Source organism: Brassica rapa, chromosome A10 (genome assembly GCF_000309985.2).
Source record: "Brassica rapa cultivar Chiifu-401-42 chromosome A10, CAAS_Brap_v3.01, whole genome shotgun sequence".
NCBI classification, from domain to species: domain Eukaryota; kingdom Viridiplantae; phylum Streptophyta; class Magnoliopsida; order Brassicales; family Brassicaceae; genus Brassica; species Brassica rapa.
In genome coordinates, this window is record NC_024804.2 from 4,623,778 (window position 1) to 4,649,571 (window position 25,794).

The 25,794-nt window shown below is 33.0% G+C and overlaps 1 protein-coding gene and 1 non-coding gene across 2 annotated transcripts; one reads left to right on the forward strand and one right to left on the reverse strand.

Moving 5' to 3' along the window:
- Positions 1-13,730: 13,730 nt before the first annotated feature.
- Positions 13,731-13,837, reverse strand: LOC117129404. Its single transcript, XR_004453053.1, has one exon. It is a non-coding gene; the product is annotated as a small nucleolar RNA R71 (small nucleolar RNA).
- Positions 13,838-23,055: 9,218 nt separating this feature from the next.
- Positions 23,056-25,589, forward strand: LOC103849419 (ethylene-responsive transcription factor ERF014). Its single transcript, XM_009126184.3, has one exon. The coding sequence runs from the start codon at positions 24,738-24,740 to the stop codon at positions 25,359-25,361; it is 624 nt and encodes a 207-aa protein (XP_009124432.1). The 5' UTR covers positions 23,056-24,737; the 3' UTR covers positions 25,362-25,589.
- The last annotated feature ends 205 nt before the right edge of the window (positions 25,590-25,794 follow it).

Sequence of the window (25,794 nt, forward strand, 5' to 3'; positions counted from 1 at the left end):
TTCTGCAAATATGATAGGTGGAAGTGAATCATTACTAACCTTGGATGACTCAATGTACTACATTCTAGCTTAATCACCATTATCATATATCACACAACCCCATGCCTCAATGGCAAAGATAAGGAGCATTCAGAATCCCTGAGTTCCCCATCTCTTGATTTGTACATTTCGAGGTGTGGGAAATATCAGGTTGGCACCTGACCCGGAAAATTCCATCGAAGCTATAAATTCAGCTTGTTGGAAGAAGTACAAATGGGGCATCAGGAAATTGAAAGCCCGCAGGTTCGCCTCGAGAAAAACTCGCCAAAAGTCAGCCCGGAAACGACGTCGCGAGGTCTCTTCAAATTTTCAAACCTCTGACAATGGAATCCTCGTAGCCCTGGCCGCATATCACGCCCAGGCTGCCAATCTCACCGAGAACAGAGTACGGACCGAGGAATTTATTAATGATCATAACTATTTACACCCTATTTCCTTATATGACCAATATATCATGAAACCTTTAATAGTATTAGAGTATTTAGGCGCATCTGCACAAAATACATAATACAAAATTTATTATGTCAAGCAATATATATTAATGGTGATTGGTTGGGCTACAACTGTAGAAAATTTACTTTAGAATTTAGTATGTAGGATTTTTTTATTTAGATTTAAGGAATGTAGCTTTAAAATTTCTTACAGTTAAAAAGATGGAACTTTAGAAAATAAGATTTTTACATTCATTTTTTTTGTTTTCTGGCTGTAGTTTTTTTTTTGTAGTTTTAAAAACCAATATCTATATATATAAAACAGGGTTTTCTCTCAGCTCCTGCTGCCACATCAGCATGGAGGGAGGGGCATTTTGTGCCACCTGGACCCCTCTCCTTATTCATCAAAAGCTGTTCTCGAATTATGTTGAATGGGCTGTGAGTTTAACAAGTACATATATCAGGCCTATTACTTGCTTAAAATTTTATAAAATATTGCAAAACTGGGCTATGTAGTTAGGGTCCGTTTTCAAATTTGTAGGTTGCTTATCTTTCTAAACCTACCATCGGAGATGATGTAACGTCGCGTAAACAATACTTCTCTTTCACAGAATTACAGTCGAGGGTAACGTTTTGCTTCGTAGTAATGCCAAGAAATGACAAATACCTACTAACTCCTCTTCAATGGCGCTTGAATTCAACCTTCAACGTCTTCATTCAGTATATAAACACACCTCCTGAGAGATCCTTCGATCATGGCGAATTCTCCAAATCAGAGCTCATGTTCTATTTCCCAGAAACCCCTCGGTCATGGCGACTTCATTGATGAAAAAGGTTTGCCGGTTCCTATTCCAATTACTACTTTATGATTTATGGCTTTTGATGTTGGAGAACACTCCATGATAATTAAATTTGTTAAGTTGCTGATGATTTTAGCAGGACTACCATATCTAACCATTAAATTTTATTACTACTCAGGCTGTGTACTTCTGTAGTGGGGTGATCTCTGTCCTCCACAATATCTTCATTATGGGCTTCCATCATTTTCTATATACTCATTTTACATCTCCCATATGGAGGTAAGTGAGATTTTGCTCTTTCTTTCCTATTTTTTTGACTGGTAAATGCTATGTACCTTTGCTTCTTTCTCTGGTTCTAAATGTCTTTGTCATATGTTACTTACCGTGTGTTAGTGTTTCTGATAGTAAGGCTTTATTATTTTCTAGCACTTCTAAGTTTCATACAAAATTTGTTAACTTTCGAGTCTTTTGCAGCATCCTGATTTTTTTTGGGACTTAAGCTCTTGTCCTTTCATATCTAGCACAGCGATTAGGAGAAAATATCTACAGTTCAACTGTTCGGATGGTCATTTACTTTTATAACCAGACTTTTTGAATTCTAATTCATAGGAATGCACAGATGGCAAGTGGAGCTTCAGTAGAGTTGCACAATACTTCAGAAACAGTTAGAGATTCTCTATTTTTCCCTGAACCCTACTTGAGTCTGAAGGCATGGACATGTAAACAGACTAGGAGAGAGTTATGTGTATTTATGTTGGAGACCCACATATTCAGAAGCCAGAGCTGTAAAATTAAGATCCAATGTTTTTATAGTATTCGTATCCAAGTATGCTCTTTATTCTTTGCTTATGTCACTACAGATAAAATCTTGGTCTGGACCATCTGCTACTAAGTCTGAGAACCTGTTTTCCGAGTCTAAGAATTCAAGACCTAGACACGGCATCAACCTCTTTGTTAATGGCCCTTCGACTTTGTAATCAATAGAGGCTAAGAAAGCCATGGCTCCTGACAAACTCGCTGAGCTTTGGTTTGTTGACCCTGAGAGAGCTAAAAGGTTTCATCTTTAATCTGCTCAAATATTTTCATCTCAAATCTGTCTTTGCACTTTCTCCAAGTAGTTATTCATGGTTTGTTATGGTGGGGTGATGCACTTACGACAAGCTAATTAACATTCACGCAATCAAGAGGAGAGTTCTTATTTCTAAAAAATTCAACTCACCACACCATCGACCCTACACTTACTCACCTATTGTTTTCTTTTTAAAAACACTACCGTAGCCCAAAAGATAACTAGCAAAACATCAGAAATAGTCCGTAACGAAGCTGTGCTATATTTTAAGCAAATAAAATACAAATTCATTTGAAGCATCTTATTACTTATCAACTCATCACACCATCTATCCTGCACGTACATGTTTGTTTTCATTTGAAGCCACACCGTTTACATTAACAATAAATAAAAATTATTATCCGTCTACTTTTATTAGTATATAAATAAATCATTGACTAAACTAAACTACATTTCATGATATGATATGAACAATTCAATCACATGTTATTAAAAAATATGATTCAACTCTTTGGCATAACACAGTTAGCAACTCTAAAATCTAATTCTCAATAAAAAATAATATATAACAACAACAATTCATAATCAAATTATACAAATGGTAAAATTTCCGCGCGAAGCGCGGACAAACCACTAGTAAAGTATAATTGCTAGTTTTTAAGGCTGTAGATGGAAATTAAACCTAAAGTCACCTAGTGCTTTTATAGTTTATCGGATTACACATGCATTTTTTTTTTGCATTTTATTAATTAGCTTTACAATACTATTGATATACTATAATTATCACGAGATCTAAACTGATATGAAACGTTCTAATACACATGCAATTGCAATTTATTACCCATGCATTTTAAATCTACTTTTCTTTACAAAATAGGGATCCAAACTGTGTGGGTGGAAAACTATGAAATGTGCCACTAAATTTAAACACATTATCTTTGAAAAATCTAAACAAAATAATGAAATATTCTGAAACTTATTTTTTGAAAAATCAATTCTTTAAATATCTATCAAACATTTTTGAAAACAAGATATTTACAACTAATATTATAGTATTACCCGAAAAACCTTTATATATATATATATTTATATATTGGTTTTTGAACCGATTTTGTAGGTAATATATTCCCATGAAATTTAAAACTTTTATTAAAAATGAATAATATCTAAACTATGCACTTTAAAACTTAGCTCAACTAAGTTTAAATACTATAGAAAGTATTTTACCTACAAAATCGACTGGTGACCATTGTAGGTATTATGGCATATTCTGTACGATAGTTAAAGAAACTATAGCTAAGAATTTAGTATGAATACGATATTGTTAAAGAAGATCTACTTATAATCGGCATCTTGCCTATAATTGTCAGTCACCAAAAGATATACTCCCTCCTCTCCGTTCTTGAAAGTAAGATGTTTTAGATTTCTTACTTGTTCCACAAAGATAGATATGAATGGTGATAGAGAACAGCGAGAAATAATGCGTTCCCTAACGTTCCTAAAAAATATCACCAATCACAAGGAATAATTTTTTCTTTGCATTCCCTACCATTCCTTTTTTTTTATAGAGAAATAAAGAACAAACGTATGCCTTGTTAAATTTGAAATGGAACAACCATTCTTTTTCATTTTTGCAATTTTATTCCTTTACGTTTTTTTTTTCTATTTGTTCCTCTTGTTTCCAGAATGGTCACCAGTCGAATATGTTTAAGGTACTTTTTTATATTTTTAAGAAACATTAAATGAAAATATTTGAATTGATTAAATTTTATTGGTGAAAAGTTATTAGAAAGTGTATAATAAAGTAAAATAAAAATTAAATTATAAACACTTATTGAATTCTTAATAAGCGTGAACACTTTAGAAAATCTTACTTTCGGGAACAGGGGGAGTATTTTGAACTTATATGGTTGTCAATAAAAATCAATATTTCTTTTCAAAAACAATTTATGTAACACTTGCAATATTACATTTATTTTACTTTTTATCCAATATATTAAAAATTGTCTTAATTTCTTGATATAAACAAATCACTGGAATATTTTTCATCTATAATTTTGGGGAAATTACATGTTCACCATTTTTATGGTACCACTTTTCATTTTTACCACCACTAAGGAGACATTTTTAAAAATATTTTCTTTATTAAGTGACAAAATACTCTTATGCCCTTGTTATTTATATATATAATAAATTATTATTTAAATAAAAAAAAATAATAAATAATAAATAAAAAATAAAAAAAAATAAAAAAAAATAAAAAAAAATAAAAAAAATTTAAAAAAAATTAAAAAAAAATTAAAAAAAAGTAAAAAAAAATTTTATGTTTTCGAATTATACTTTTTCAAATTCGAACTTTTTTATAATATTTTTTTTCGAAATATTTTTTTCGATTTTTTTTACTGTCTTTTTCAAATTTATTTTTGAAAAACGAAAATTATGTTTGAAACTATTTTTAAAAATTTTTTACATATTTTTTAAGTATTTATTTATATATTTATTAGAATTCTAAATTTCACATTCCAAAAACTCTACCCCACCCCTCAACTCTAAACCCTAAGTCTAGATTAGTTAACCCTATGGGTATAATTGTCTTTTACCCTTCATTAAAAGTGAGGGTAAAAGTGATTAGTGTAAACATGAAAAGTGGTACTATGAATGTGTTATTTGTGGTAATTTCCCTATAATTTTTAAATTTATAGGAATTATCCGATATTTTTATCCAAAAATCCAAATGTTATTTTTACCTGAATTATTCGAAATTATCTCAAAAACGGGAACCAAACCAAAACCAAATTAAATCCAGAATTTATCAGATTCTTAACATTATTATCTGAACCAAACCGAAAACCAAAATAACCAAATTGAAACCGATCCAAATTGATAAATAACCGAACAATACTTATATCTTTTGAATCGAAAGACCAAAAACTACAGCTGAACTAGAACCAAACCAAAACCCCAAAAATAAAAATAAAAACAAATTGAAATCAAATGGAAAATCGAACGTCCACGCTTAGAGATATTAATGAACAACCAGACGGGTTAATATATTTCTTAACAAAAAATAATTCTGCGTTTTTAAAGTGCGGGTCAATTCTAGTAGGTAATTATGATCGAAATTTAGGTTAGATCTTAATATATCTTTAGATATGGAAAATTTTGTATTTTGTCTAAAAGTTTTAAATTTTAGATAGATTATGCATTCTGTGATTTATGGTACAAATAATTTAAATTTGAAATTTTTATAGGTAATTATGCCAATCCTTAATTTGTGAATGCTAATCAGTCTCAAAAAAAAGATAGATTCTTAGAAGATAACTTCTTATAGGCTTCCAGTGAATGGGATAGAGTCAGAAAGGGCATAGAGGAGTAATTAAGCAATGGCCATGTGTTACCAAAAAAAAAAAAAAGCAATGGCCATACTTTAGAAATAACGAAGAAGAGTACTGACTTTTGATCAAATAAAAGAAAGAAAAAAAAAAGAGTACTGACTACTGAGTGATCCCCACCTGAAGAAATAGACAAATGGAATCATAAATGAAGATTCATCCTTCTTTCTCTTGTAATGCATGTACTTTCCAAAAAAAAACTATCCTATTCGTATCTCGACAATCTTAACTGGCACCGTACTCATATATGACCTTCCGTACCTCTCTCATCAATCAATCAATTTTTAAAAAAATTAATATAGAGTTGAAATAAAAGCTTGTTGGGTAGAAAAAAGAATCAACATTTAATGGATACCGGCTAAGCCAGAGAGAAAGTAGGGTCGTGATTAATTACTAAGACTCTTGTTTTGTGTTCAAATATATATAAATGTGGAGAAAATCAAGTGGTAGAGATTTAAAGGAACGTACGGAGAAGTTTCATCAAGGATTAAAGAGTGTGTTGGATGGTGTAGAGGCAAATGCACGTGTGGATTGTGACATGACAGAATCAAATCCTCTCTTTTTGATATCTCGAAGATTGAGAAATTTCTTAGAAGGGAAAAAAGGATTGGGTGGTGGTTGCTGAGTGACTTTAACCGGAGATTAGAGCCATTTGCATTGGTTTGTCTCTCAACAATGAATCTCTCCTAATTTAATATTATTATAGTTAACTATAAAAATTAAATTTTACATAAATATATTAACCCAGTAGTAATAAGGCAGTTGTTAGAGCATGCTCTCAGAATACAAGATAACGCCTCGTGAAAGAGCTGCTCTCTTCCATTTTCTCATTCTCTCTTTACTTTTTCATTTTCTTTGATTATTTTAATGACAAATCTAGAGCTTGCCAATAATAATGCTCTTAGAGCATTTCCAAAAGACACTCTATAAATTCAAATATGAAGCTTTTTTGATATCCCAAAATAAATTTCAAAACTTCAAATTTAAAGTTTTGAGGAGTGAAACTCTATATTTAAAGTTTCACTATTCAAAATTTCAAATTTGAAATTTCATATTTTTATTTGCATTTTGGTCCCTATAATCACACATCACCTTTATGATTCATAAATATTTTCTTGTTTATTGTTTTAATCCTTAAAAAAATTATCTCATAAATATTTTAAATTTTGTTTGCAGATTTTAAATTTTACACATAAAATTAAATAAACCTTTAAAATAAGATTTAAAAGATTTTAAGCTAGATTTAGACAACAATAATATTCCAAAAAAAAACTTAACAAAAAGATTTTAAAAAATTACATGAAAACATAACTATAACACAAATTTAAAACATTACAACGACACTAATAGTCAGATAAGTTTGATCCGGAACCTTCAAATTTTCAAATATTATCCAATTTTCTTTGTGTAATTGAAGATGGTTGTTGTTGTTGTTTTTGATGTCTTTTTCGTATAATTCTTTCTTGTTCATATCGAATATATTCACGAGTATTAATATCATCGAATAAAATTAGTCTTTTAGCAATATTATATGTTTCTCTTTTACTTTCTTGTTCCAAACTAATGTATTTACAAGTATCAATATTACCCGATTTCAACAACTTTTAGCTCGTAATCTACAAAGTAAAAATGAGGAGAGACATTTTTACTTCGAAATGCACTAATAGATCATATATGCATTACGAAAATTATTTTATTTTTTTTGAAGTTTAGTATTAATTAAGTTATTTTTATTTAAATTTTATATTTAATAAAAAAAATATTAATTAATATTTTTGTAATATGTTTATATATGTCCTAGTTATTTACAAAAGTTTTATGAATTTAAATTAGTTATGACAAATATAAGGATCATATTATAAAATATAAATAATTTTGAAATTGAGTTTGAAGTTTTGCTTTTGGAGAAAAATACCTTTAAACTTCAAATATAGAATTTTGGAAACTTCAAAATAGAGTTCTTTTTTGGAGATGCTCTTAACATGCTCTGTAAATTTCCGAGTGGTAAGTTGTGGTATAAAAGCTAGTGGAACTGTACAACGTAATGTCGATAATCAAATAACACTAGTTCATTTCTCCCAAGTGGTACCGTGGTAGGAGCTGAAATTAAAGTTTGGGTTACTGCCAACCATGGAGGTCTATAGATTTTTATTGTAAAGCCTTACTGGATTTTTATTAAGGGTATTTTGTCATTGTTTGTTGGTCACAAATATGTAAATATACTTTAATATATTTAGAAGTCCATATCAGCAGAATCTTTCAGTTAATTTTATTTTAAATTAAATGAATAATTGTTTTTATCATATTTTTTAATTTTTAATGTTTATTTTATACAGTTATAAATTACATTATTATTATTAATATCATCATAAATTATATTTAATTTATATGATGAAACAAGAAAATATTCTATAATATAAACATATATATTTCAAATGCATAATTACATTAGTACAGTAAATAAAATATTTAAGAATTTAATAAACCAACTATTTTATGAAATTTAAAATAAGATATTAAAATATCAAATATTTATATTATGTAATTATATAGCGGATAATATTAACTTTAATATTTTTACCGTTGCAGTTTTTTTTTTGATGAAATTTCAAATTTATTGGACTATCAAAAGAATGAAAGTTATTTACAATCTATCTCCAACCTAAGGACACTTATTAAGTTCCTAAGCACTATAACGTATGAAGAAACTACCGTTGAAGCATTCCTGCAAACTTGTGATTATGTGTATACTTAAGTGAAAAAATCTTGGTCCTCACTGCTTTTTCAACCCTTCTCTTCATTTGCTCTACTGGCGTCCGAGGTTGCTGATGCCTCCTTCCATTTCTCTCTCTCCAAATGTGATATATGGTAGTCTGGAACAACATTTTTGCCAACACTGAATTCATGCTTTGGGGCATACCAATCAAATGCTGAACTGTCCAGTGCCAATCTGGATTAATCCCCCGACCCATGAGACCTTTGGCCAATGATTCCCAGATCGTATAAGAATAAGGGCAAGCAAAAAATAAGTGATATCTGGTTTCGTCTCTTTCTCCACATAGCTCACATCCTATTGATATCACGGGAGCAACAGGAACCACTTATCTCGGAGTACTTCGACATGCCACGGTGAGCAAAGCAGAGAATCATAACGGCTGGAGAATTAGGGGGTCTCGTTGTCGACGATATCATGCGTTATATGCAGACATTGTCTCAGCGAATCCTCCTCAGCCTAGTTTGGGGAAGGACTTAGTGAAGTGGAAGCATGATGAGGATGACTACCGGGAAAAATTTACATCCAATACAACTTGGAACCTGATTAGGGCGAAGAAGGATATAGAACAATGGAGTAGAGTAGTTTGGTTTGTTCAAGGAGTTCCAAGGTATGCCTTCATCACTTGGCTTGCTATGAAGGTACCGTTGCAGTTTTACTATTTATTCAAACAAATATGAATTTTGTATTAAAACTCATTTACATAAATTTAACATAACTTATATAAAAAATTTTTAAATTTTATAAATTATATAAAAAATTTTAAATTTTTATCAAAACATTTTGAAAACTGTAAATATAATTCCACATTTTCAAAAGCGGATAAAATCTAGTTTTAATCTAAAGGTTTTACCCAAAGAGAAATATAAGGTCGTCCATATTTGGACCAATATTGAAATTTATGAGATTTAAACATTTAAAGATTATAAACTAAATGATCCATGAGGAAGAAAAAAAAATGATCCATGAGTATCTAATCTATTAATTTAGGGACATATTTGTATCTATAAGTAACAAGTCATAGTAGGACCAATTAAAAAATTAATAAATATAATATATCGATTATTTATTTTAATAATAAACCAAATAAAAATTTGAATTTATTATTTTAATTATAACAAAATCTGTTGAGACAAAATCTAACAAAATCTTACTTGAAATTCTAACTATGTTTTATAAAATAACATATTAATTAAATTTTTTATTAGTAATATAAATTTTTTTATAAATCAAAGTTAATTAATATTTTATTATAAAAGAAGAAAAGAAAAATTATATACTATAATTATATTCTGTATTATAAAAAAATACAAGTTCTATATGAATTAAATATGATACAATTATATTAAATAGGTAAATTAACAAATTTAAATTACTTAAATTGTTTAATTATATAAATTATCACTCATCCTTAAAATGGTTAAAATTTGTAAAATATGTAATAGTTTTATATAAAAATAAATTTATTAACATAGGTTAAACTTTTATATCTACAACTATATACTATCTTCTATTTATTTTGAAACTCTCAACAATATATTTGAAATTTGAAATTTCATCAAAAACAAAAACTCTCAACAATATATTGTTTATAATGTTTATATACAAAAATATAATAGTATATCAAAGCCTTTAGTTCATATACTATTTTAAAATATGTAATTAAAAACTATGAAATTTTAGTAATTCATTTAAAATATTAATTTCAAATCAAATTTTAATTATATAATTTTTAAATTATAACAAAGTCTGTTGAGAAAAATTTAGAATTTATTACCAAAAATTCAAATATTTTTTTAAAACAATGTATTAATGTAGTAACAAAACCAAATTCAAAATTCATGTAATCTTCCAAACTCAAAAATAGTAGTATAAGTTTTCAAATTTTCTTGACAAAACATAAAATTTTGAAAATAAATATTAAAACTCAAAATAATAATATTTCAAATCTTACAAAAGATAAAATCATAGATAATAAAATAACTTTTAGAAATGCACCACGAAAAAAGAAATTATATATGTTGTAAGAATTAAAGCAACCTAATGTTTTGAAATTTTAATTAAAAATAAAAATGAAAAATTAATATCATAACATCTAAAAATATCATATATCAATAAATTTTACAAAAATAATATGAGAGATGCTACTATGTATAAAATTTACTAAAATAGTATTGTTATATTATATAAACAAAACAATTGTTTTACTTATAAATTCCGTAAAATACTAAAAGATGCATGTTAAAGTAGATTTTATAAAACAAAACATGTAAATATAAATTATCGTAAACATATTTATTTTTTATAAATAATAAATATATTTTAAAAATGTATTAAAGGAAAATGTACAAATTAAAGAAAAACATATTTCAAAAGAAGTTATCTATTTGATTATTTCATATTGTTATTTTATTGTATCTAACTCAAAAATATATTCGTAAGTAATAAAAAATTAATAACAAAGTAAAATATACTCCCTCTGTTTTTAATTGTAGTTAGTTTTAGCGAATTTTTTTTTATTTCACAATATAAGTAGTTCACACATTTGAATGCACCTTTTCATTTATTTATTAGATATTGGCATATTGTGTGACCATTGAAATAATGTTATATTTTTTATAATTGGTTGAATTTATTGATTAAATGATGTATTTTTTTAAATAACAATTTTCTTATTATTAGTGTTTTTAAGTAAAACTAATATTTTAAAACAAAAGGATTATTACACAAATCACTATATACTAATAATGCCAAATAAGAAATATAAACAATAATATTACAGAGTTACACAATATATAATACTAAAATAAAAAATATATATTGAAAACATTTATAATAATAATACATTTAAAAAAAATATTTGCACGAATGTGCAGGTTAAAATCTAGTTTTTAATAAATTTAGAGACTAAATGATTTAGACATATAACTACTTCAATTTTGGGACCGATACATTTACTTTATATATTTATATCTAGAATCTCGTACTATTAAAACATAAGCAGTTTTTATCTACTTATAAATAGTCTAGGTTGGACCGGTACATTTAACTAACTTTCTTTTTATTTCTACATATACCTAACTTAATTATTATTAAATACATACTCTAACCTAAAATTAAGGAACTAAATAACTAATTTATTTATTTTTGACATCAACTAATCTATTGTTTAAAAAAATAATGAATTCAATTTATATTAACACTAAATTTAAGTGACTAATCAATTATATTTTATTTATTAATATAAAAATAATTCTATTATGCAACTAATTTGTATATATACAAATATACTTGATATATGGTGTTTTGATATCATTGTATATATTTTTTCTAATTGGTTTTTGAGTCTTTATCAAGTCTTTCTAGTCCTTTTCGAGTCATTACAGGTCTGGAGTTGCACTGGATAGGAGATGGACCTGTTGGAGAAAAAGATGCAGAAAACAGTGCAATTTGGTGATTTTCACGCAGAACAATCTGAAGTGACTGTTCCCGATTGAGCAGAGCAACCCGAGTGCCTGTTCCAGCAGCAGATATTTTAAGGAAACTACAAGCTATTTTAGAATTTGTCCTAATCTCCCTATTTTCTCTCCCAGCCGCCTGTGGCTTCTATATATCTTCTTTTTCTCTTTATTTTTCTACGTTGTTTTTTTAGAAGAACAAGACCCTAGAGTTTTATACTTGGCGATTTGCTACTTGTTATGGAGAAGGCTCCATCTCTCTTGTCTAGAGAAGATTATCCTGAACCTTCTTTTTATCTCTTTTATTTATATGCAATATTATTCAAAATCAATCTCTCTGTTTTTTTGCTTCATGGCTGAGTAGTCAACTTGCTTAGTCTAGAGTGTTAGGGTGTTAGATCTGTGGGCTAAACATGAATGTGTTATAAATCGATTGTCTTCATTCATTGCAAACTTACTGCTTGTGTTAAACTGGACATTTAGCATCTGATCACATGTTTAATCTATTCATCATAAGTGTTATAGGTTGTTAAACATTGAATGAATGAGCATTGCATCCCTAACCAGCAAAAGTAGATGTTAGGGTGTTTTGTGAACATATCGGACTTGATCTTAATGTTTGTCATCGCGTCTCAATCCAAACAATAGTTTAGGTACTGAGATCGATTGCCAAAATGTGAAGCTCCACGACAGTGGGCTGATCTATTAGTGTGTTCTAAATTCTAGACTTGCTCTTAATTGAACTTGAATAATTATTTGGCTTACAAGTGTTTGACACCCGATGAAACCATCCTAGGCTAGCATTCTTAATCATCTGAAAACCTTACAACATCTCTTACTTACATGTTACGATACCATAAACTCAACCCCCCCCCCTTTATTATTTTAGCTTAATATTGATCCCATAAAGATAAAGTGTAACAGTTGGTCTCTGTGGATTCGATCCTAAAGTGCTACATCGACATACCATTCGATTGTGGTAGTGCGCACATAAGGTTAATTGGTGTGTGTGTATACACGTAATATCAATTTGGCGCTATTGTCGGAGACCAGCGTTTTACCTTCATTTTTTCGGTTATATATTTAGTCTCAGATCTCTAACGTTCTCTATCTTTTTTGTTGCAGTTAATATTCCAGGTGGATGACCAGTAGACATACTCGGAGAAAGGCACAAGAAGAATTAGTTACACTTACCAACCAGGAACTAGCAAGGTTAGAAAGAACAACCGTCAACATCCATGGCCGACCAACACCACTATGGGTGACTACGGCAACCAGGATGAACTCGCTGCCACAATGCAACAGATGCAATAACATATGCTTCAGATGCAGTAGACCATTCAAGCGCAGGAACAAACTGCTCAACAAGCTGCTGAACAGACTGCGCTAGAGCTGGAGCAAGCTGCTCCAATCGGACAGAGAAACCTTCCGCGTAACTTTCCTACTACCTGCTCTGCCATTACTTCTCCATGCTGTCTCAGACAAGACTTTGACATCAAGCCTGCTTTGATCGATCTGGTGCAGAGAAAAGTGTACATTGGTCTCCTGACAGAGATTCCAATGAAACACATTGAGAGCTTCAAAAGAGTCTGCAGCTTTACTAGTGAAAATGGCATACCACCAGACTACATCAAGTGCATGCTATTTCCATTCTCTCTTGATGGAAAGGCTGCACGATGGTTGAACTCTCCCTACCGGATCTTCTAATTCGTGGGAAAAGTTCTGATCATTGTTCCTAAGCAGTTTCTACACGAAGGCGAGAACAGCTGCATTGAGGAACAAGATCACCTCTTTCAGACAGCTCACTTATGAGTTTTTTTGTGACGCATGGGAGCGTTATAATGACTACTGCAGAGAACGCCCTGACCATGGATTTGATGATGATTATCTCCTGGGCATTTTCTATGATGGAGTAGACTGGAAATACAAAAGTGCTATAAACTCTTCGAGCAATGGGGACTTCATGACTCAGACCACTGATGGAGCGTTTACGCTGATTGAGAACATGGCAGCTAGCTCAGCGAATGAGAATCATGAGAACAATCGCTCCAACAAAGTCAACAGTGTCGACACCCAGAAATTAAATAGATGAGCTGACAACCAAGGTTGATCAGCTACTAAAAAAAATATCTTTTTTTTACAAAATATATCCTTTCTATTCTTGTTTGATCGATATTTTACAAAATATATCCTTTATATTCTTGTTTTTATCTTCTTTCTTATTTATTACAAACCAGGGACGGTGTGAAGTCTGGGAAGGGTTTTCATCGACTCGTTTCTTTCTTTTGTTTTCCTTTTGAGTCAGTTTTTAGGATCGAGTCAGTCAAAACTTTATGGGAATTAGGACATTATTTCGTGTCGATCACTAACCACCTTGTGCTTTAGTTATGTTATTAGGTGACCTTAGTAGTGGCGAAAGACACACATGTGGACCTAGAACACCTTGACATCATCTCATTTGGTTCTCCAAAAGCTTTCCGCTTGTCGAGGTTACACTGGAAAGACTTAGCTCCATTTAACTTGAACATAATCTTGACTGCAATTCTTCTTGTTATGGGCATTAGATCAGGGAAACGAGAATACACTTAAGACTTCTTATTCTTTCTATACATCTTGATGATCCTGAGTGACTAGCTCATATTTAGCTAGTTCTCACCCTTCACCTTAGCTTTTATTCTACCTTCATGCATTTGTTTTTCATTGTCATATGTGCAGATATGTGCAAAAAAGCCAGAGAGGAAAGGAACAATGCAGCCTCTTGTTATTGCTGCAGAAATTCAGTCATAAAGGAAAACAAGCAGACTAGGGGAGCAAGCGCTCCATAATTAATGAACTGCACATGAGCAAGGGTGGAGAACCAGAATGGTTGCAAAATCAGAACCTCCAGTGGCATCCATAGACATCATCTGTTACCTCCTTCTTCGTCACATGACCATATCTTTTACTATTTCATGATATGGATTTGATCCTAAAGTGTTATATTGAAATACCATTCGATTGTGATAGTGTGCACATTGGGTTAATTGGTGTGCGTATACACGTAATATCAATTTGGCACCGTTTGCGGGGACCAACTTCTTACCTTTATTTTTCGGTTATATATTTGGTCTAAGACCTCTAACTTGCTCTATTTTTTTTGTTGCAGTTAATATTCCAGGTGCATGACCAGTAGACATACTCGGAGAAACGCACATGGAGAATTAGTTATGCTTACCAACCATGAGCTAGCAAGGTACGAAAAACAACCGTCAACAGCCAAGTCCGACCAACACAACTATGGGTGACTACGGCAACCAGGATGATCTCGCTGCCACAATGCAACATATGACCTTTAGGGTCTGGGTATGATGATGCAACAGTTATTGCAGGGTCAACAGGTTCATGCTAAGGCATTGAATCAGGTTACCACAGACATCAACACCAGGATTGTAACATCCCGGATCCTGAATAGGATCGTTGGGACGGCCATGGTTCGAGGAAACGTACTAGCCAGTCTTAGGACATCAAGGCAAGCGTTCCGTGGCCAGAATAGAAGGTTAAGGACATAAGAAACTTAGACTTAACCTTATACAAGTCGAGAGTCAGCTAGGACGAGTAGGACGATAGCTGGACCGATGGAACGGGTAGCTCGACCAGCTCAACGGAGTTAAGGTTAAGCTCATTCCAGCTCGGCCACTACTAATTCAGCTCCACTAGCTGGACTACTAGCTCACTCAGCTGAGACAGCTGGGAGTCAGCTCATCTCAGCTTGACGGACTGTTCGGGTTTCAGGCCGATGGTCCGGGTTCGGGCCAGTGGCGGGCCATGGGGGTCCGGCCATGGAGCCATGGACCGTTGGGGCTTGGGACAAGGCCGTGGGCTAAGTCCAGAAGGCTTGGGTAAGGCCTTGGGCCTCTGTCCGGCCCAAACCCATGCGGTATTGCCGATGGGATGCATGCGGCCGAGAGGGTGCAACCCTTGGCCGATTGTGCCCATCCGCTGGCCAGTCATGCCTGTTCGTGGGGAAAGACTTACCCCCTCGTTTTCTATAAATATGGGGCCCTCTTTGTCGATTTCATTCATCCAATCCAGAGTAAAATACTCAGAGAAATCGTAGAGAGAGAGAAAGAAAGACAGAGAGAGAGTTTCGGCCAAAGGAAGGCCGATTGTGTGGTGGTTAGGTTTCCGGCGATCTGATCGTTTGTGAAGCAACCTCCGATTAAGTATGGGAGACCGAGAGCAGGAGAAGAACATGGAGAACCCTGACACGGTTCATAAGGTACGTGGTGGGCTATGGCTCCATCAGACCGAACGGGCGGTCCTTGTGATCGCACCGCGTCTCTGGTCGGTTCAGACCTAACCGCTTCTCCTTTTCTTGTTTCTATCCGGTCCTTTCTCTTCTTTTTGATTATACACGAAGGGTTGTGTTGGTTCAGTCCAAGGGACATGTCCCTAGACTTGGCCGGTCATAACCAAACCGCTAACCTAGGCACTGGTCGGTTAGACGGTCGGTTCGAATCGCACCATGTACTGGGCGGTTGGGCTAAACGGTTGGCCATGTCCCAAAAGGCACGAGTTGCCAAAGGTCACGAGTTACCAAGGGTTGTGAGTTACCAAGGGTCACGAGTTACCAAAGGTTGTGAGTTGCCAAAGGGTGTAAGTAACCAAGGGTTACGAGGACCAAGAGGTACGAGGACCAAGAGGTACCAAGGACCGAAGGGGTGCATGTTCCAAACGGTGCCTGTTGAGACAGGTCGTGTCAGTTCCTTAGGGATCAGTCCATGTCTTGTCCGTTTAAGACAAGTACACGGTTCGTCTAAGCTAGGGTAAGAGTCGCAAGGTCTGGTCGGTCGCTTAGCCTACCGGATTGGGCTTGAGGCTTACTCGGCCGTTGGATCCAAGCCCAAGGCCGGATCAGGTAAGGAAGTCCGTTGGGCCATTGAGACGGACTTCAACTAGGCCGGTCGCACCTAGATTTTATCCGGTTAGACGGATTGGTCTTTGGGACGATCCGGACTGTTCGTGTGTTCTGTTTATCTATTCTTGACTGTCTATCTGATTCTAAGTCAAATGGTGGTTGGTTGAATGCCTTAGGATACGGTAGGCAGGTTCATATCTTTATATGATTATGTTGATTGAGGTTTATCTATGTTCTAGGAACCAAGCCAAGCATTGTAGAATCGACCCGTCTTATTCTCAGTTATGATTGATGCTTACCTGGTTGTGGTTTCAGGAACTAAGGATGGTTCTGGTCAAGCCAAGGAGCCGTGAAGGCTCAGTCAGTGAGAGGCTGTGTAATGTGTGGTTAGATGATGCTAGGGATAAGCTAGTGATTGTCTATGAAACAATTAAGAAGTTGTGTGTCGGATCTCATGTTTCTAAGTAATACATTTTATACACATTTATATTCCGCTGTGCTATCTGTTCAATTGTTGTAGAACCTCAGATTCGAACATGACTTAGTAAATGAAAGACTTAAAATGAATCAAACAAGCAAAAAAATTGATTAAGTAGCAAACGGGTCCAGTTTCGTCGAGAGGCCGGATTCGGGCGTTACAAGAGGATGGACAACATGTTCACCGAGCTGAGTACAAAGTACGACACTGTTGCTAGCCACATAAAGAAGATGGATGCTCAGATTTCTCAAAAAGCATTGTAATGTCAAGTGGCAGCAAGATACCTTTCCTGGAAAGAGTGTGATGAACCCTAAGGTTGAGCATTGTAACACAACAGAGCTGTTATGTGAGAAAGCTGAGGGAAAAGAACCAAAGCAAATATCTGCCGAGACTGCTTCAGGCGCAGAAGAGAGAACATAGTACCCTGCTAGCTCTGAAGGGACTGCTCCTGACAAACCTACTAACATTCCACCAGTGCGAGTCTATGTTCCTAAGGTTCCATATACAATTCCACCTAGACATTTGATGGATCCCATTAGTGCAGATGTTGAGAATGCTTCTTAAAAATATCTCATTTGTACATGCTTGGGAGATTCGGCCATTGCATATGTTCTTCAAAAATTGCAGAGAGACTCGAGAGAAAATTAAGGCTCACTTTACTGAAGCGTTGACACCAACACTGAAAGTATTGCCTAAGGTTGATGACTCTGGAAAGTTTTCTTTTCCATGTTCCATTGCTAGAGTGGAATTCAAGGAAGCTCTTTATGACTCCGGGTCTAGTGTGAATCTTGTCTCAAAGGCAATTGTGAACGAGCTGTGCATTGTTGATGTTGAGCCCTCTCTGGTGACTTTGGCTTTTGGAAACTCTTGCACGGCAGTCCCATATGGCACCATTCGCAATCTTCATATCCAAGTAGGGGACTATATTCTCCATACTGAATTTCAGGTTGTTGAGATGAGCAAGGATCATGAGATGCCTTTGATCTTCGGAAGGTCATTTATGGCTACAGTGGGAGCAATCATCGACCTGCCTAATAAGAGAGTCTCCTTCTCCAACATCAACAAGAAGGTTTTCTACAAGAATGTCCCAACCATATAACAAATCCGATACGCCTCTTGCATCTCAGTGGTTAGTGGAGAACAACTGAAAATTGTTCTTAAGAAGGAGCTTGGTGATAAGAGTGAGATAAAAGAAGTTTTGGATGGAGATCCTCACACTGATACTGAAAAACTCAGTGGAAATGCAAAGGTGAAAGAAAAAAGTCCAGAAGAAAAGGGTCAAGGGCGACCCTACAATAACTTTGATACCGCGGAAGTGTGATGAGAAATCCATTGAATATGAAGTAAAGTGTAAGGGTACCTCTAAACCTTTCTCTAAAGTCAGGGTTATTCTCATACGTGAGCTGAAAGAGAAAGGATAAGCTGTTGTGAAAGGGTTGTTGAGCAGAGTTTTGAAGCTGATCATGTCTGATTGTGGAGCTTATTTGGAAAAAAGCCCTCATGCTCAACCCGACTGATCCATGTCACCAAGTCAAGCTAGTGACTTAAACCAAGCGCTTGGTGGGAGGCAACCCACTGGTAAGTTAATATAACTTGGTTTTATTTTTATTTTGCTTATTTTATGTTTTAGTTATTGAGTCTCAAGTCAAAAAGCAGAAAAAATCCAAGATACTTCAAGAATTCTGGGTTGCAGAAACGGAGCACCCTACCCTCTGAAAAGACCGGCTGCTCCTGGCGATAGAGCACCCATGATTTTTCGGAGAAACCGCTCCACTCAGTAAGTATCTCGACAAAAAAATATATATCCTTTCTATTCTTGTTTTTAACTTCTCTCTGATTTATTACATACCAGGGACGGTGTGAAGTAAGTCTAGGCGGAAGGTATGCATCGCTTACTAACTCGTTTCTTTCTTTTCTTTTCCTTTTGAGTCAGTTTTTAGGATCGAATCAGTCAAAAACTTTGTGGGAATTAGGAACTTATTCCCTGTTGATCACTAACCACCTTGTGCTTAAGTTATCTTATTCAGGGACCTTAGAAGTGGCGAAAGACACACATGTGGACATGTAACACCTTGACATTATCTCATTTGGTTCTCCAAAAGCTTTCGGCTTGTCGAGGTTACACTGGAAATACTTAGCTCCATTTAACTTGAACCTAATCTTGACTGTAATTCTTCTTGTTATGGGCATTAGATCAGGGAAACGAGAATACACACAGGACTTCTTATTCTTTCTATCCATCTTGCTGATCCTGAGTGGCTAGCTCATATTTAGCTAGTTCTCACCCTGCACCTTAGCCTTTATTCCACCTTCACGCATTTGTTTTTCAGTGTTATATGTGCAGATATGTGCAAAAAGGCCGGAGAAGAAATGATCAACACAGCCTCTTACGTGTAGTAGCTGCTGAAATTCAGTCAGAAAGGAGAACAAGCAGACTAAGGGAGCAAGCACTCTATAATTGATGCACTACGCTGGAGCAAGGGTGGAGAATGGTTGTGAAATCTGTATCTCCAGTGGCATCCAAACACATCATATGTTACCTCCTTCTTCGTCACATCACCATATCTTTTACTATTTCATGTAATGAAAAAAACAAAGAACAAAAAAATCTTTCATATTATTTTCTATAAGGTGATGGAAAAGGAGAAGAATTCAAGGAAAAATGAGCCATTGGGAAGGTCGAGCAGAAGAGTGGGTATCAAATTGAAGGGATGAAGAGTAGGCAGATGAATAGAGCAGCCTGATGGTTGGTCCAGAGCAGAGCAGTCGTTCCACAAAGATCAAAAACGAGTAGAGGCTGTGGACATCAATGGATCCATCATCTCTTGCCGTTTTGCGCGATATCATGCATCCTCTAAAAAAATGGATACTCCTAAACACTCTTAACTCCACCATTAAATAGCATGTTCCACACCTAGACCGTCTACCCTGAATAATGCATGTAATGAGAAGCTCACGCTACTCTTAAGTGAACCTAAGGAGCTCTATCTAGAATGTGTAGCTTTTGAAGGTTTGAGATATAGAGTATGAAGCCGATCTTGAACAGCAGTTAGTGGGGTTTTGCTAAGGGTGTGTTGTCCTAGTTTTACTGCTTGTATGGTTCAGAGATTTGTGGTTAAAGTATGGTTACTGAGAATATGAGAATTTCCATACTTTCAAATCTTTCTCCATGTTCTTGATACTTGACATTGTTTGAGGACAAACAATGATCTAAGTCCGGGGGAATTGATATATGGTGTTTTTGATATCATTGTATATATGCTTTCTAATTGGTTTTTGAGTCTTTGTCGAGTCTTTCTAGTCATCTGAAAACCTTACACCAATCTCTTACTTTCTTGTTACGATACCATAAACTCAAACCCCTTATTATTTTAGCTTAATATTGATCCCATAAAGATAAAGTGTAACCGTTGGTCTCTGTGGTTTCGATCCTAAAGTGCTACATCGATATACCATTCGATTGTGCTAGTGTACACATTAGGTTAATTGGTGTGCGTATACACGTAATATCAATACTTTAATCCAAATGCAAGAACAAAATTATTCATAACTCTCACTGAATATATAATAATATAATTCTTATAGATAGAGTATTCAAATTAGATATATATATATATATATATATATATATATATATATATATATATATATATATATATCATAAAATAAATATTAATAGTTAGCTACTATATTATGTACCATTTGTGATACGGTTGGGTATTTTGAATTACAACTCTAATTTATATGACATCCTAAATCTCATTTTGATAAATTTATAAGTACAGATCGGGTTCTGATATAACACATTGATTTTGGTTCTAATTTGTATCACAACCTAAAACCCATAAAGTAATTATACATCGTTTGATACATGTCATATTGGTTTTGGTTTGGATATATCCGAACTTAAATCCAAAATTTAAAAGAAATATATAAGAAATAAATACTTATTTATAAAGAATTGTATTTCAGGTTTATATAAAATACTTATTTTGGATTATAAATTTTTTGGGTTATCCGTTCTGGTTCGGCTAATAACACTTTAGATTCAGATATATTTTGTAGCATCCTACAAGACTCATTCCGGTACTTCTTATATTTCAGACTTCATACGGATTGTTTTTTTTGGTTATCCGTTCCGGTTCGGCTAATAACACTTTAGGTTCAGTTCGGACTTCGGATTACGGATTTATGTCCAAACCTACTTAAAATAACGGGAAAATGCAATTATAAGAAAATTTCCAAAAAAAAAAATTATTCCGCGCTTTCAAAATCTAATCCACATTTCAAAATTAAGCTTATGGACACCAGGGTGATGAATACAATACTATTTTCATGTTATTTTAATAATTTATTCTTTTAATAAAATAATGCTATATACCTAGGCTTATTAAAATATAATTTAAAAACATCAATAATATATCAAACCAATGAGGCATTGTGGTATAGTTATCGAAGGAACTTGGTTGAAAGACCATGCTTTGAGTATTTTCATTGTGATACTAGTTTCGGTAGGCAAGTGTGGATGCTTTAAGTTATAAAGCTCAACTTTTCGTAGGCTTTTAGGTTTGGTGTTGGGTTTTTGCCTATGACTCTTCTGGTTAACCAACCAAAGCAAATCTAGTGTAGTCAGTTTAGTGTTTTATGATTATGATTATTCTGCAAAATTTCTGATTCTATTATTAAACCAGTCTAGTATTTTGTTATTCTAGCATTCATCTCACATACAAGTCTAGTTTTTTTTGCGTGTGTGAGCAAAGTCTAACTTTAACTCAGATCAACCTACTAAGGGTCTGACTGGTTCAAACGCAGCGGTTGCGGTTGCGGGAGTTTGCGGATGCAGGTGGTTGTGGTTTCTAGTGGTCTTAAAAGATTTGTACGATTGGTTATGCAGTTGGAAATTGGTGCGTTTGCGGGCTATTTATGACTGATTAACTATCAAATGCAGCAGCGTTTAAATAATAAAGCAACAATATTTATATTTTATATACTTATATAAATATCAAAAATAATAATATTATAAGAAATATAAAAATTATATTTAGAAAGTTATAGTTTTTATAATATTAATTAAAATATAATAGATATATTTTAGTATTTAATAATTCCAACTGAATATTTTTATTGAATATTTTTATTTTTGTATTTGTACTGTTTTCAAAAAAAAAATTATCTTCCCGTAACCACAAACGCTATATTGAACCAGCTTTTGACTTTATGAAGTTTAGAGCGGTTTGGAACGTTTTAGAGCGGTTTGAGTGATTGTTGCAAAACGCCAACAACCGCTACCAACCGCAAAAGCTGCGTTTGCGGGTGGTAGCGGAAAAATCAGTCATACCAACTCTGATTTTTTTTAATCTGGTGCCATTGTAGTCCACACAAAAGCAACTAGGTATATGTTTTGATTAATAATAGTGTTTATCGGAAAATAGCAGAAAAATAACTAAGATCCAGTAAATGTAATATTTTCATTATAAAAATTAGATAAAAGAACATCTTATAATATTTTACTCCCTCCGTTTTTTAATATAAGTCGTTTTACAGCTATGCACATAGATTAAGAAAATCATTAATTTCTTATATTTTCGAAACAAAAACATCATTAATTATTTACCTAACACAATTCAACCAATAGAAAAATATAAGATATATTATCATTGGTCAGACAATAGTAATTATTAATAAATGTTACATAGAAAACCGAAAATGACATATAATTTGAAACAAAAAAGTTTCTCTAAAACGAACATATAAAATTGTGAAATGATTTTTATATGGTTGGGTAAATTTTACAGCTAGCAGAATATAAACTAGATAAAAGAAAATTTTATAATATTTTATATACTATTTAATTTATTATAAAAACAACAATGAAAAAAAAAACTGTGTCATGTAGTGAGAAAAATACAGTAAATGTAATATTTTAATTAAAAAGACTTTATAAGATAAATGCAAACACTGACGTTTACATAACTACTAGCTAACAAATTTTTGTATTTTTTATAGTAATTTAATTTTTGTTGGTTGTTCTATTACGGTCAATCCATGTTCCACTTCTATTAAGAATGATATAATTTTTCTTTTTTAAACTACTGACAAATACTGCATTAAGTTTTTCTTAAGAGGAGTACTAATTAAAGTATATACAAAACGGAAGTATAAACGCAAACATAAATAAACAATTGGAGTTATGCTTACTTTGCCTGCACTTTCCTCTACATTTTCCAACGAACAAATCAGTTGATTCGTTACTTGGTATCTGGAAAAAACTCACCTGTTTCATTATAAAAACAAAATGAGAGGAGACTGGCAGAACGTGAACACGAATAGCTTAGTTTAATGTTTTTAATTACTCGATACGTCTCTTAAATTCTAGTGCCGACTAATTTAATTTTAACTGCACACTGGTTTTGTAGAAAAAAGAGTGCGTATTATTCAAAGGTTTGATGATTTACTATACAGTTTATTGTAAATTCTAGTACCTTATTGAATTGTTTAGCTTACAGCACTGCAGTTTGATAAAGGAATCTGACAAATCAACTTAATTAATTTAGTAAAAGATATTTTTAACAGAGAGAATTTACGTGTGGGAGAAGGGGACACAAGGAAGTAGTTCACGCGGTTTTAAAAGCCCATTAAAGACAGAGATGCACCAGCTGTTTTCTCCTCTTGATAATAAACATGACTTCAGCTACTTTGACGTTCAAGATTCTTAATTTTGTTTATAAATTTATAATTTATTATCATGTGATTTTCTAGCATCTTATTTATCGAAATAATTAGGTTTATAACTTTGTATTTTGTTTGTACTTGGAAAATCACATGCTCTTAGCTCCGAGAAGTTGCCTCTCAAAATAGAATCCAATGTATCTAGCTCCTATTATGTTTTGCAAAATTATCTGTCGTTTCTTGAAATAGATAATTAGTTTTGTTTATATTGAGTGTTGATTTTGTGTAATTTTGTTTTACAGTGTTCGCAAATTTGACATATAGTCAGACTGAGAAGTAGTAACTTAATTAGTGGTAAACAATAGCGTAACTAGAGAATTTTAATGGTCAATCAATAAATAAATATGCATTACTGAAAAATGAGATTCTCATAATAGTGATATGTGATTGGGTGTTGCATATGGGATTCTGATTTAGGTTAAATCCTTCTATTAAATAAATTGTAAAACACCTGTCTATCACTATTATTTAAAGAAAAAGTACTCATTTCTACGTGTGTGCAGTGTGCCCCATGCTACTTTCTTTGACTATGTTCATAGTATATTTTATTATTCTCTTATTACTAGTTTTGTTCTTCATATATATATCATCTATAAATAGAGACGAACTATTCTTCTCTCCCAACTTCCTCCTCAATTTACAATACCCTTTAAGTTAGTAACTTACTATCAATGGTGAAAGCTCTTCAAAATAGGACAAAGCGAATGTCTTCTCCATCATCATCTTCATCTTCATTATCAACATCATCATCCATAAGCAAGAGTAACCTGGCCAAGAAGTACAAAGGAGTGAGAATGAGAAGTTGGGGTTCATGGGTTTCAGAGATCAGAGCTCCTAATCAAAAGACAAGGATTTGGCTCGGTTCTTACTCAACCGCTGAAGCCGCTGCTCGAGCCTACGATGCTGCGCTTCTCTGTCTCAAAGGATCTTCGGCTAGTAATCTCAACTTCCCAGAGATCTCATCCTCTCTCTACAATACCAACAATGGTGACAACAAAAACAATATTAACATGTCTCCTAAGTACATACAGAGAGTGGCTGCTGCTGCAGCTAACGCAGATCCTTCTTCCTCATCTGTCTCTACTTCATCTCCGTTGCTTTCTTCATCTCCATCTGAAGATCTCTATGATGTCGTCTCCATGTCTCAGTATGACCAACAAGTAGTCTCCTTGTCTGAATCATCATGGTACAACTGCTTTGATGGTGATGATCAGTTCATGTTGCCGTATTTGACAACACCACTTGCTGATGATTTCTTTGAGGAAGGAGATATCAGATTATGGAATTTTTGTTGATTCTTCTTTAACTATATGATCATACCTTATTTTTCTACAGTCATCAAAAACGAAAGATTATTTGTTTCAATATATATCAGTTATGTAACTGATACATTGTGTTATATCATTTTTTTTCTTTATCGATTCTCACTCCTGAATATGTGCTTTACGATGAAAATATATGTGGAGATCATTGTACCAAAATAAAAGTTAGTTTTAAAAGTATATAGCAGTGATTAAGTAGAATTAACTGAGTTTGAAAGAATTCATTTCAAGGCATAAGTAACAGATTCTTAAGTATTTCACAAGATTTGATGAAGCTATTGATTCATTTGTCTAATTTATGTTTTAGTTTTTAAGAAATACAAATATATTTGGTAGAAACCGGTTCCTCTAAATTCTATGAACCTTTTGAATTATAATTGAACCTAAACCAGTGTAGATTCGAGTA